The sequence below is a fragment of the Aptenodytes forsteri genome, unplaced genomic scaffold (assembly GCF_000699145.1).
Source record: "Aptenodytes forsteri isolate BGI_AS27 unplaced genomic scaffold, ASM69914v1 Scaffold81, whole genome shotgun sequence".
Classification (NCBI taxonomy): Eukaryota; Metazoa; Chordata; class Aves; order Sphenisciformes; family Spheniscidae; genus Aptenodytes; species Aptenodytes forsteri.
Window position 1 is genome coordinate 2,441,608 of NW_008795259.1, and position 14,465 is coordinate 2,456,072.

At 37.7% G+C, this 14,465-nt stretch overlaps 1 protein-coding gene across 1 annotated transcript in view; it reads right to left on the reverse strand.

The window, feature by feature from the left end:
- The window catches only part of CDYL (chromodomain Y-like), a 112,686-nt gene that overhangs the window by 2,176 nt on the left and 96,045 nt on the right, over positions 1–14,465 (reverse strand). The window contains exons 3-6 of the mRNA XM_009279178.1: positions 9,965–10,221; positions 9,172–9,344; positions 5,576–5,786; positions 681–824 (exon numbers count right to left, since the gene is read on the reverse strand). Of these exons, the coding sequence (XP_009277453.1) occupies positions 681–824; positions 5,576–5,786; positions 9,172–9,344; positions 9,965–10,221 (785 nt within the window). The remainder of the gene's footprint in view (positions 1–680; positions 825–5,575; positions 5,787–9,171; positions 9,345–9,964; positions 10,222–14,465) is intronic.

Below are 14,465 nucleotides of genomic sequence, written 5' to 3' on the forward strand. Positions count from 1 at the left end.
GCAGACCTTGAATCTCTTGAGCATTTAAAATAGACTGAAAAAATCTCATTTGCTTTTCCATTTAGAAGACTATTAATCTGTTTCAAAATCCAAAATTTCTAACGCACAGAACAGTTAATTTGTACTGCGTCTCTTCTCATGAGAAAGCATCAAATATTTGTAGTTTTAGCTATCTTCTGCAACTGCCAGTAGCACACACAACCACGAATGCACTAGGCATTACTCATAAAACTAAGTTCAACATAATATCAAAGACTGCATTTATTTCCTTGGTAATTTAAATTACAACTCAAGGTAACTCAAGATTTCTGTGTTTCTGTGCAGTTCTTAGGGCAACTGTTTACACTGGTGATTAGAATAAAGTTGGACTTATGCAACTATGTTAAAACCAAAATATATTGTAAAGAGACCAATGCTGGTTTAATGTTCTTAGCCACAATGTACTATGACATATGATAAAGAAGAGTCAGATACAAACTCAAAAAAAAAAAAATCCTCAAAAACCCAGCAAAGAGATACATAAGAATGTGTTAAAAGACATTGCTATACTAAAATCCGGTCCTTGTTTCATGAAAATAATCTTTTTTAAAAGGACATAATGATGTTTTCTAATAATACTTGGATTAATTCTTATTGATCTAATCATAAAAATGTATTGTAAGAAAATAAAGGAAACTTACAACTGAATTACAAGTGACAAGTTCCTTAATTCGAACCATTACTTCTTGTGTGAATGTTCCCGGCCAAAACACTTGAGAGACGAGTCCTTTGGCACAAGCTTCCTGCGCGGTCAACTTCCTTCCACTGAACAACATTTCATTGGCCTGAAGGGATAAAAAGTTACTTCTGGTATGAAATGTAATGAGACAAAACTCATTAAAGGAAAAATGTTCAAAACAAATAAGGAAAATGCCTGCACTATTTGAAATAGTCTTATTACAGCTCTTCCAACTTTTAATTAATAAAGACTTGCCTACAGATAGCTGGTCGGTGTTGTTGACTATACTACATCAGTAGTTATAAAAATAGAGGTTAAACGTGAAAATGTCTTTTGTCATTGCCCATACATGAATGTTCATTAGCTCTAGCTTTCTTGCAGTATTGCTGACTTGATTAACTGTATATGTGGTAATAGGTTATAATGCTTGGCAGATCTGTAAAACGGCAGTGAAATACATCAGCTTGCCCTTTATTATAATGTTAGTTGCAGCAATGAAATATTTGCTAAAAGTCTACATTATCTGTAAATTATAAAAGATAACCCAGTTTTGGTAGTAGATCTCCTGGGAACTGCCAGTCTTGGTAGAAAAGAAGAGTTAAATATTTTGCAACTAAAATGTGTTTTAGTACTGAAAAATGTTTGAAACCTAAAATATATGGTTTATTTTCAGCACTTCTCCAAAGTCTTCAGCAGTATTTCATTTATGATGCAACACTTAAACAGCTGGATCATCTTAGAATGTGACCTCCAAAGCCCACTGAAATGAGCAGGATGTATTCAAGTTTCTGACCAAATTCAAGAAAATAAACATTCCCATTTTATTCAGGAGTTCAATATTGAACTGATAAATCCTTTCAAAAGCTGATTTATCAGTCTTATTAAAAAACCCCAGTATTTAAAAGATCTTGTACATAGTTTAAAGGTACAGAACAGAGTACTACATTCTATGCGTTAAGGTGATCTCTAGTTCTGTAAGTCTTTTTGATTTGTAATTATCATACACTTCACTATTTATCAGCTTCCCCATTAAAGCTTCATCCTACAACCATTTACGCTTATGCTTTAATTCTACCTTTAGTGAAGTTTCTTATATAGTTAAAATTGTTGTTTGCGGTGACATCTGCATGGAAACAGCCAGTGAAGATTTAAAAGTCAGAGTAATTGTCAACCTCAAAAAAAATAATCAGTTTTACTGTTTCTTAATGACTAATTTACATTGAAAATACGACAAAGCCATCACTGGACTCTTGAAATATGGGAAATAAGGCTGTTATAAAACACCCAAACCTGACAGGTGTAGCATTTCTGAGGACAAAATTCTGAGGTTTTTTATGTTTTCTAATACTGGAAATGTAGTAATTATTACAGCAACTTTCAGTCAAGGACCTCAAGTTATCTAATTACTGTAGGTAATGTTCCTAGTATTGCCATTTTACATATGAAGAAATTTGAAAACTCAGAGGTCTATTACTTGCCCCTTTGTGATGAAATACAAGGTCTGGGTTCTACTGGCAGTTTGGTTGCTGACATCCAGTCCATTAGGCATGTAAAAAAAAGAGATGTTTCCTAGGTTCTTTTACATAAAAGTTATCATCAGCACATCTCTCATGAGTTAATATGGAAAGTTGTGACTCCGATATATTAGTTTAAAAAAAAAAAAAAAAGCCTCAAACTAAAGGTCTCAAACTAAAGGTACAAATTATGTACCCCTATAGTTCTACCTTCTGTGAAAGCAAAATCAAATATACAAGGTTCATTAACTATCACAACTGTACTTTCTAATTTTCCAGATTATATGTGAATAATACTAACCTGAAACACTAGCCAAAAACCAGTGATATACACAAGTTTGTCTAAAAACAGGAATCATTTTCCTAAGGAGATAGGGAAAAAAATTTCTTCCAGAATAATTGTAAGAGATACTTAACATTTATATCAAAGATCAAAATGTGAAGTCAATCTAACTGGGAGTTAGGAAAGTCAGAAATTTAAGACAGCTGGTCAGGTCTACATAACATTCTTCACATGTATCTGTGGTAACAAGGATAAAAAGGGAATGCTAGAAAGCCTTAATAGTTTTGTTTGGTTTTTTTTTTCCTCCTAAAACTCAGTAGCAACTGCTGAGTTCTCCTGAACATGAAAATCCACAAGTGATAATGGTGCAGTTATCTTATTTCTGCCAGCTGTAACACAGCATTAGCAGAAAACCTCACATGAAATGAGCGCTCCCATTAGAGTTCTCAGCTGACGGGTTTTGAAGGGAAATGTTTTGCTCTGGCATCTTAACTTTTGATCTATACACAACATATGCCAGAGACCCACTGCTAAACAAGTTTTAATCATATAAACATGCCTTCTATCCGCTGTGAAAATTAACACGCTGGTGGTTACTTTCCAAGGAATATAATACAGCAACAGAAATGAAGATGATAAAAATATTTCATTAATATAAGATTCTCATTAACAACCTTCATTTTCTACTCAGTCTGCCTTTCTCCTTCCACAGAGGAACTTCACTGGGACACCCTCTGGTCTCTCTTTTTACAGCGAGCACTTTGAGGCTCACGAGGGACCTTCCGTGCAAGCCCACAGGCGCTAGCTGCCATGGAGCATCTCGGCTCTCTTGCACTATGATCAGGAGGCAGCTGGTCTCTGTAACGCCCGAGACCCTGGCTGTGATGTGGACTACAGGCACTATGGAAATGTGTATCCCTCATGACTGACAGAAAAGCATAAGAAATAACCGCCAAGCATGCTGGAGACCGACAGGGAAACCCAGTGCCAGGAGCTTGATCACGCAGCTCCTGTGCTTTATACCCAGGACCAGAAAACCAGACCAAGAGCTCCACAGCAGACGCACAATAACGTATCTCCCCAAAGAGACGTCACCTTAATCTCTATTATAAATTATTTTCAAAACTCAAAAGCCAAGTTTAAGAAACCTTCTAAAATTCTTGGTATTACCAATACAGCATCAGTTTTGAAACCTAAGGTCTGGGTTTCAGATTTCCTGTAATAATGACCTCTGTCGAACATGTTCCGTGAAAAAAAACCCTCCATGACAGACCTGCTCATCAGCCAAGACTGACCCCGTAGGGAAGATCAACGGCAAGGTTGTTGGAAATTAAGATTTTTACATAACTGCTGATGATAAAAAGAAGGCACCGAATCTGACTTACAAGAGTTAAGGGTGGGACTAATATTCCTCAATTAATACATTTGTAGCAAATTTTATGATGCATACAGAGGCCTTAATTCTTTCTTTTGTATGATATTTTAATCTTTTTTCCCCCGAATGTTTCTTATCTCACCCATACCATCTCTTCTTTCTGCTGACTTCTCTCTCCCTTTTATAGATAGAAAGCATGCTACTTTATCAAAATTTTCAGTACGGATTCTGAATATATTTCATGAAATCTGCTGATTAAAGTCCAACTTTGTCCCATACGGCACTGACATTGCTATAATGCAGAGGGTCGAGGACCGCATGAAAACAGTGGACTTTTTTCCCCTTTTGCACTGAATATTATGGAATTACTATCACTGGAAGCTTTCAATTTAAATCTTTATATTTAAAAATGAGAGCATTCACAAACACACATGAAAGAGCATACTAGGGAAGAGCTTCTTCTGTTTTTTGTACAACTTCTAAAGAAACCACAAGTCTCTAAAGGACAGGGATGGATGGAATGGATGGATGAATGGATGGACGGATGGCCAAATAAAAAGGGAAAGGAACAATCAGTAGTTTGAAACATGCTAAGATATTAAAGATACTCTCATAACTGTTAATCTATTTCAGTTGCCTTTTCTGTTCTCTTCTAGTAACTAAATCCAGACATCACACAATTAGTCATTAGATCTGTTCAAACTGATGCTTTTAATATATCAAAACCTGTATTTTTAAATCAATAAATACATACAGGGAAAAAATTGGCTTTTATAATAAACAGTAATTTAGGAAAAACAGGTGTAGCTACAAGCGCTTGTTTCATACTGTTACTGTTCAACTTCAAATTGGAATGGGACGTAGGTCTAAGAATTTTCAAAGAACACAGCATAAAAAAAATAGTAAGCAACATGAAAATAATGTAGATAAGATTTTTAAATAGCTTTTTGTTACATTTGATTCTTTCATTTAATTGGAAAGCAAGAAAAGGGGTACTAAGTAACATGGGGCTTATGTTTTCAGCAACAATGTGAAGTGTTACTTTTTTTTTTCCCCAATCCAGCAATACTGTAAATCAAGTGCAAGACTGAAAAAAAACCATCCTTCACAAAGGTGATTTGGACTGAGTATTTCTTGCATGACACACTAGTGTTAAACATCAGCAGAGATCTGCAAAGCCAGGAAGTTCAACACGACTTCTTGAGAACGAGTGCATGAAAGCCGAATTACTTATTTTGCATACTAGCATGAGACTGCTAATAGCTGGTGACACGGTGCTCTGCTGTGTAACGACACTGAGCGCAGACCAGCCCATTCTCTGCTACACTCTGATGCTGTGCTGAATGCAAGACACTGGCGGCTGGTCCTCACAAGGCATCAGCAGGGAAGGTGTGTCCTGGTATGCAGGACATAACCCTTCTGCCACCATCAGGGTTAAGGGCGCCCATGACATGGGATTAGGTCTCGTGCCTGCTTTCTGTTCTGTGCACACAGGTGAAGACTAGGTTGTAACAGCACGGAGCAGAGAAGCTATAAATACTGCTTTCTCATGAAAGGTTTTCTTTATTTTTTCTTTCTCTTATGAAAAGACAACACAGCAAAGGTAAAAAGTCTTGAAATCACTCTGGATAAGTTATCACAACTGCATTGTGAAGCTGTCAGCCCCTACCCTGCAAGCTACTTACAGAAGCCAGGCCCATTATCCGAGGGAATGTAAGGGATGAACATCCATCTGGACTTTGTCCAAAAGTAGTGTATGGTGTCTGAAACCAAGCCTTCTCGTTAGCCCAAACCACGTCACACAGAGGCAATATAGATGCTCCAAGTCCAATGGCTGGGCCATTTACTGCTACAATGATAGGCTTCTTAAACTGAATAAAAGTATTCACAAAATTCCTGAAGAGAAACAGAAACATGCACTCACTACATATATAGAGAGAGTAAAATACACCAGCCCTTGAAAACTCAGTAATAATTCATCTCCACAGTAACATTGCTTTCAAAACCAACCTGACACCCTTCCACAATGAGGTGGTTAGCTTGGTGGATGAGGGGAGAACCGTGGATATTGTCTACCTAGATTTCAGAGTGAAGCTTTCAGCACTGTCTCACATAAGAGACTCATAGTCAAGCTGTTGATGTATGAGCAGACAGTGAGGTGACTGAGAAATGTCTGAATGGCTGGCCCAGAGGGTGGTGATCAGTGGCACGAAGTCTAGTTGGAGGCCAGTAATTAGCATTGCACCCCAGGGGGTCAGTGCTGGGTCCAGTACTGTTCAACAGCTTCATTCGTTATCTGGATGATGGGGCAGAGTGTACCCTCAGCAAGTTTGCTGATGATACCAAACTGGGCTGATACACTAGAGGGTCATGCTGCCATCCAGAGGGACCTTGACAGGCTGGAGACATGGGCTGACAAGAACCTTGTGAAATTCAACAAGGAGAATTGCAAAGTCCTGCATCTGGCAAGGAACAACCCCATGCACCAGTATATGCTGGGCGCCACCCAGCTGGAAAGCAGCTTGGTGGAAAAAGACCTAGGGGTCCTGGTGGACACCAAGTTGAACTTGAGCCAGCAATGTGCCCTTGTGGCAAAGGCAGCTAATGGTATCCTGGCCTGCAGTAGGAGAAGTGTTGCTAGCAGGTTGCGGGAGGTGATCCTTCCCCTCTGCTCAGCACTGGTGTCCAGTTACGGGCTCCCCAGTGAAAGAGAGATGTGGAGCTACTGAAGATGGTCTAGCAAAGGGTCACCGAGATGACTAAGGGACCGGAGCATCTCTCATGTGAGGAAAGGCTGAGAGAGCTGGGACTGTTCAGCCCGGAGAAGGCTCAGGGGGGGATCTCAATGTGTATAAGTACCTGAAGGGAGGATGCAAAAGAGGATGGAGGCAGTCTTTTCAGTGGTGCCCAAAGACAGGACCAGAGGCAGTGGGCACAAACTGAAACACAGGAAGTTCCCTCTGAACATCAGGAAACACTTTCAGGGTGACTGAACACGTGGCCAGCAAGGTTGTGGACTCTCCATCCTTGAAGATATTCAAAAGCCCTGCCTGGACATGGTCTTGGGCAGCCTGCTCTAGATGACCCTGCTTGAGCAGGAGCAGGTTGAACAAGATGACCTCCAAAGGTTCCTTCCAACCTCAACCATTCTCTGATTCTGTGAAAGCCTAGCATTTCTCCCAGCCCAACAAAGCACAGTAATTGGGCAGGTGCAGATTTAATGCCCCTCTTAAAAGCACCAGCTGATATGGCACTTGTGGTATATTCACATGCCTCACAGCCTTCTCTTAGATGAGGCTGTAGTCATACCTCACCTCTGGGCTACAGCCCTACTTGGTCTTCCATGTGTTTATGTATGACATTGGTATAAGGTATCTATCTATCTATCTATATTTTTAAGTGAAGTTATAAGGTATATAGGTATAAGTGAAGATGGGCAAAGCATTAATAAGTTTCCTTAAGGAGTGTTTCTGGACTTTTGGGAGACAGCTTTTCTTAATAAATAAATCTGCCTTTTTAAATTATGAACAAGCCATAAATAGTAGAGCTCCATTATCACATATCACACACCTGTAAACTTCCCCTCCTCATCTCCCTCTCTTGGTTGGTCATAATAGCATAGCACCTACGACATTAAGTTACAAATGCATATTCTCATCCTCATTATCAACACAAAATGACAATTCATTCCAATACCCACAGAGCATGGATGCTTACATGCTTCTCTGTTCTCAAACAGTAAATGCTTTCTAGAGCTTCTTAGGAAAAAGTAAGTGTGTGTACACGTACGTGTGTGTGTGTGTAACACATGCATTAGAACAAGTAGAGACTTCTAAAACCTCCAAGTTGAGGTGCAGACATTTCTCAGTTAATAGCTACTAGATATAATGAAGAAGTTGTCCATATTTACTTCAAGTACATGACAAATTCTGATTAGAATACAGTGTACAACATAGTTGTCAGCACTTGTAAAGCACTCCTTTGCTCTGAATGACAGATGATTTTTCATTTCATTGTTAGATGCTGAAATATGAGATTTTTATCAAAATTTTAAAAAAGGGGGGATTTAGTGGTAATTTTGAAGTTTGCTCTTTATCTGCGTTACGTGTTTTTCTATTTCTGCAAAACAGGACATTTTTACTATATTGCGTCCATCACTAAAGGTTATCACACTTCTTAACTCATTCTAGTGAATGGAAATAGAAATTTTTTTGCATTCATCTACTGGAATCATCTTATGCAAGCTGTCATACAAACATCCCATCCAGAGACTTAAGATAATTTTAATCATGTCTGAATATTCCAGAGGGGACCATCTCTAGCATATATATGAAAAATACCATTATTAGATTCGTAGGTGTTTTAAGTTACCTTTATCCATTTTATTAACATTGAATAATAGGTGACAAATCAGGTTTCTGGAAGGGCCTGAATTAAACTAGTGACAGAAGCTCAGTGTTAAGAGCCTCTGTCCCCTAGCCACATCTGAAGTCACTGCATGAGCAACTTTTACATGGAATGACTGAAAATTTTCCTTTGAAAAAACTAACTATTATCATCTGTGTGAGCCAATTGTGCCTCCAATGAAACAGGCTTTACATGTTACAAGGCCCTTTTTAGGGACATGAATATTGATAACAACAACAGAACATGGTCTCTGAAGAAACATAGATATTCCGGAAGCATACAAGAGCTAATCCAAGAGCCCAGGCCCTCAAAACCAGTGTTCAAATGATAAGCTACTTGTTTGTATTGTTAAAACATATCTGTCTAGGATCCATACCTTTTTCCATATATATTCTTCTAGTTTGTAGTAGTTCAGCTCATTTTGTTTGCTTAGGTTTGGTACCTAGTGTTGGGATGATGTTCACTAGTATTAATCTACTCCTCTAAAATATCTATCATTCCACCGCTCTGAATGTACTATATTGTTACTCATTCAATGCACATCTTCTATTTGTGTGTCCTAAATTTGTTTTCCGCAAACCCTATGGCTGTTTAAGTCTTTTAAAATTGGTTTCAACTGGAGGAGCATTACCATACTACCAGTTTTCATAGTTAATTTTAGTAGTAAAAGTAGTGATGCGTGAAATGACAACCCAAATAGAAAGGGACAGGGAGTATAAAGAAGTCCTGCACACTAAATCACGTAACAGGTGAGCGTCTGAGATCTTGTTGAATTAGAGGCTTTTCAAATATATTAAAAAAAAAAAAAGATAAAACAAGCCAGACTACACAATGAAGAATAGCCACTCAGATGACTGAAGACAATCTTACATACCTAATAGCTTCTGCCATCTTAGTGCTTTCCTTTTTTCTATCATCGGTTAAACGTCGTATAAAATAAATAAAATCAAGACCACAGCAGAAAATGCTACCAACTGCACTGAACAGGACAAGTTTACTGTCATCTGCAGCTGCTGTGTTCAGTGCACTTTGGACTTCCTTCATTACCTGAAAAATCAAAAATTCATTAGAGTCTTTTTATTACATCATTAAAAAGTAGCATACTGTTCTCCTCCCCTCCTCCCCCCATGAAATCTTTGGCATCGTTAATTTTTCCTTAGGATCCACTCAACCATCATATAAGAAAAGTTAACTTTTTTCATTATCCCAAAATAAGAAAGTTAAAAAAAAGTATTAGAAGCTTTGCATTTCAAAAATGTAATTAGACTAAGATAATGAAATCATTAAGAAAAGATCTATTAGATGTTATCTGTAACTAAAGCACTCATTCAGCATTTCTGTAATTTGGACAGCAGATGGCATATGCAACCAGTTCAGAAAAAAAAAAACAAACCCAAACAAACAACCCTTAATTCAGGCTAAAGCTTGTTTCAAGTAGCACTTCATAAATCGCCACGTCTTATAAAAGACAGTACATCTACATGTTCAGATAACATAGTTAAAACTCAACTGAATTACAGTTAAAGTCAGGTTATGTGTAACATCTCGCAAGCAACAACCTGAATCTTGTTTTGTGTATGTTTGTGCCTGAATAACAGGCATAAATTAGGCAGAGACTTAGAATTCCCTCAGCACCCTTCCCCCCGCAAAATCAGAATTGTTCTGACCTCTGGATTTAGTGAATTATTTTCAGATGATTTTGTTGATAGCAAAATGTGTGTGAATCCATCTTGTTTCCTGACAACAATGTCTCTGTACCGGTACGCACTCTCCGTTTGTCTCACGCTGAAACGTAGCCTTTTATCAAAAGGTTGATCTCTCCTGTCATCAATAAACCTCCGCTTGCTGGCTGTCACTCCTGTTACAGATGTCTGTATGTTGGTTGTACCATTGGCTGCTAATGCTTCCATAAAGGTGGATGTACCTGGAAATAGTTTAAACAATAACATGCTATTAATTACATTTTATTAGCTCAGCAGTTTCAAAATCCCCATTAGCATGAAAACACACCAGTCATACTAAGAACACACAGTAAATATGAAACTCGGTCCCCTGGAAGTTACTGAAATGTTACAGAAATAGGCACTGTGCACAGAGCAAGATTAAAGTGACAAAGGGATCCAACAAATTCATTTTACAGTTGTGAGAAAATACATTTTAAACAAGCCAAACAGACTAATCATCACATACTTATTTTTAGAAGGAAGGGAAAGGTTTATTTAACGTTCCTAATACCAATACACTTCAGTAGGTTAACTCTCTGCTTTCTCCCTTTCCAACATCTTTAAGTTGTCTAACAGCATCAAGATTGCAAAGAGAAAGCAGAAGCCTTTTGCTTCAAATGCCAGGAGAAGTTAATATACAGAAGAAAACGACACTTATAATAAGCCAAATAAAGAACTTGATTTGCAAATCATATAAAGCATAATAGTCATTAAAGAAAAATGGAAATGAAGAAATACAGACTATGCTTCTGTGAAAGGGAAACAAGACGCATGCAGTGATGGATATTTTAATGGATTCATAGACAATGAGCTATTCCTCAAGTCTAAACAATTTTTGCTATTAGAATTGGCAAATAGAGCATTATGTCTTTCTGGTCTTGTTCCCAGTCACTTAAATAGAATTTGAAGGCATGCAAGTAAACAGGCCATTCCTCATGACACTGAAGGGACAGATTTTTCTGTACTCCACATTCGAAACACAATACCAAATAATTAGCATTCATAAGAGAAAATAAGAGACCATCTTGGATCTATAATCCATCTGTATGTTAAAGTCTCCACGTAAAATCTCCATAAAATTTGTCAGATTAAAGTAATGGAGTATGCATGGGGGGAGGGGACAGTAGGGTTAAAAATGTTGGAAAAGTGTGTTACAGGCCAAGATAGGAAAGTTTTGAAAGCCTTTTTCTGAAAACTGAGGTCTGAGACTTTGTTAAAATCTACTGGAAACCCACAGCCCTTATCTCACAAACAGGTACTTCAGAACATCATGCATATGTTGTCTTAAAAAAGTACAGTTAAACCACATATAAGAAGGTTGTTAATTAAACACCATTGATGCATCTTGCTTAATTCATCATTATCTTTCTGAAGAATCTGTATTTTTAAAGTTCTAGTAATATGCAATGCTATGCTTTTTTTTTCTTTTTTACAAGATACTTCAAACACTTGTGGGTCCAGTGAAGACATTAAACAGGCTCACCTAAATAAATGGAATATCCTATATCTCCACATTTTAGCTGTATTCAAATGTTGCTTACTTTGACCCATATGAAGTATGAGAGAGAGATTAAGAGAAAGACTAATGAAATTAAAATTTAGAACATTATATGTTTTTCTATTTGTATTTCAGAAACTGCCTTCAGATACAGTCTTTCTATCAAATGTTAAAATAAGTAAATCTTTGATTATAAGTGTTATGATTAATTAGGCAAGTTGTCTGTCAAATGAGCTATACAATAATAAGGTTTTATTTTACTTTTTAAAGTCTTTCTTGTTGTATTAGTGATTTAATCCTCTTACCATATCACTTTTTGTGAAGAAGTTTAAACAATTGAAAAATCTTCAAGTGAAGAGTAAGAAACTGAATTCAGTTTGTGATCAGTCTCAAGAGACAGAGGTGAACAAAATGAAATGGAAAATTAATATTTTATATTGTCACAGAAGTTTCACATTTATTCCTAAGTTTTTCACAGCTTATCAAATTCCTTTTTTCATTTCAGCAGAATAAATAAAAATTTGATGCATACCAAATATGAAATTGATGAGGGATGTTTTCGATACTTTTCCCTTGTAAACCACCCTACGTTGATTACATTCCTTTAAAAGAATTTCCTTCGAAGGGAATTTGCAGGAACACGACTGTTTGCCTATATTTCATTAGGAACACCAGATGAAATGGTATCACTGGCCGCAATGGTTTGTTTTTCCATAGGAAAGGTAAATTAAAACAACTGAAATCACCTCCGATTTCTAAACCCTGATAGAAGATTTTATGGCCTCTGTCCCAGCCATAGTGAAAAAAGTGGAGAACCAGGAGAGCACAATAGACTAGACCAAGCCAAAAAAAAGAGTCAGTAAACTTGTGTAAGAGCTTTGAGTAGATCTTTTCCCATGATTCACACTTCCAAAGACATACTCAAATACCAGAAAATTACTTTTGAGATGTAAGAGGCAATGATTATACACTTTGAGAGACAAAACCTTTGGCGAGAGAGACCAAGATGTAAATACCACACATCACTTTTCAGGCTTATTGAATTGGCAAGAGACCTTCTGAGTTCATATAAACTCTGTCTGCACTTGTCAATAGTTGCAGTTTCAAACCACAAACAAGGGACAGCTGCAGTTCAGTGGAAGAAGTCTCCTACATCCAATCTTGTAAACACACTTCTAGGATACTTCGACCAGAATCAAAAGCCTGTCAGCTTCAGAAACTGTACCTCTGCGCAGGGAGATTTGGCCAGCTGGTACGGATTAGAAAACGGCACCGACAGAGCTAAAATACGTTCATTAGTGTTTGTCACTATCGCTGTACGTTTGTGACCTTCTACACCTTAAAGTGTAGGGGGCTCTTTCTTTTGGCATTCGGTCCTCAAAAGTGAAGAGACAACTCAAAGATGTAAAGCAGCACTTCATGCTATATATAAATAGGCAACGGTTACATCACTGGACAGTCTCGGACATGTGTTGCAGCAAACGAGGATGAAAATAAAAAAGTGCCAGAGAGAATTAACTGTATTGCAATAGATTTCCTCACATGAAAATTCTGCATTGAGGTTACTTACTTTCAGGTTAATTACAGCTATATTTTACAATTTTAAAATATAGATTTCATAACAAACCAAAAGCAGTTCTGCAGTTTAATACGTTACTAGATGTAGCATATCAAAGACAAAAAAACACACACAGGCCTCTCCTTGGGCTTGGAAAAAAGACAATTTACCCTGGATATTGTCAACTAATGCAGAACTATGTTTGTTTAAGACATAAACAAACAGCTCTTATAATTACAAAGAACCCTTCCAACTGCAAACTGTTAATGTAATGTGATCTTCTCAAAGGTGAAGACATACTACTACTACGCAAAGCTTCACCATACAGATGCAAAAGGAAATTAAGAGAACTTCTTGGTTTTGCAGCTGCTGATCAAAACCTGATTAACAGTCACCATTTTCATGCAGCTGCTCTTACAGAAAAAAAAGCAAGCTATGGGCAACAGGTAAGAAAGGAACTGGTCTTATTCAAAAGGAAGACAGACAAAATACAGAAGTTGGAAAAGGGGCAGAACAGCAAAGGTATCATCATCCCCATTCCACTGGCAGAAGACAGAAAAAAAGCCACCTCTCCAAAATATGAGGGGGATAACAATTAAAATGCACGGTGGCAGACATATAAACAGAGTTAAAAACAAAACAAGTAACACACAACAATCCAAAAGTTACAATCCCAAGCTCCTCTCTAAGCTATTCGTGCCTCACTCTTACTGTCTCCCAAATTCTTGAGAAGTTCAGTTTAGCTTACATAGCAAGCCTTGAGTATGAACACTCCCCTCCCTGCAACAATACTGGGGACACATCGCAACAGGTGCTCTAACGACAGCCAAGCCTCTTTTGCACACTTCTTTTCGAGTACACATGTACTAGTGCCAGTACTCTTAATTCAAAGGTTTGTCTGACAGAGTACGCTGTTCCTGAAAGGCTTAGCACAGATGTCTAAGGAATGAGCATAAGAAGACAGGAGGTCTGAACGATGCTGAGTATTTTCCCCAACTCCAGCCACCAGAAATTTAGGGATTCCTAAAGTTTGCATGCCCAGAGCCATAGGATGCACCCAAACCCATGTAATTAAATCCTTATCCCCCACAGGACTGTCCAATTTACTTCTGAAACCACTACGGTTTTGTCTTCCAAAGTATCTTTTTGCAGTAAGTTCTGCAACGTCCATCTTCACTTTCTTCACCCCTTTCATCATATCCCTTCTCCAGATTGATTAGTCCCAATCTTATTTATCCTTTCTTCTTCCAGAAGCCAGCCCAAGCCTGTCATTCTTCTCCATGCCTTTTCCTCTTCTACTAAATCTTGGAACAGGGTCCAATGGCACACAATATTCAACATGGGGATTTATAATGTGGCATATTCGAGCCTTCTCTTTTGTCCTCTAC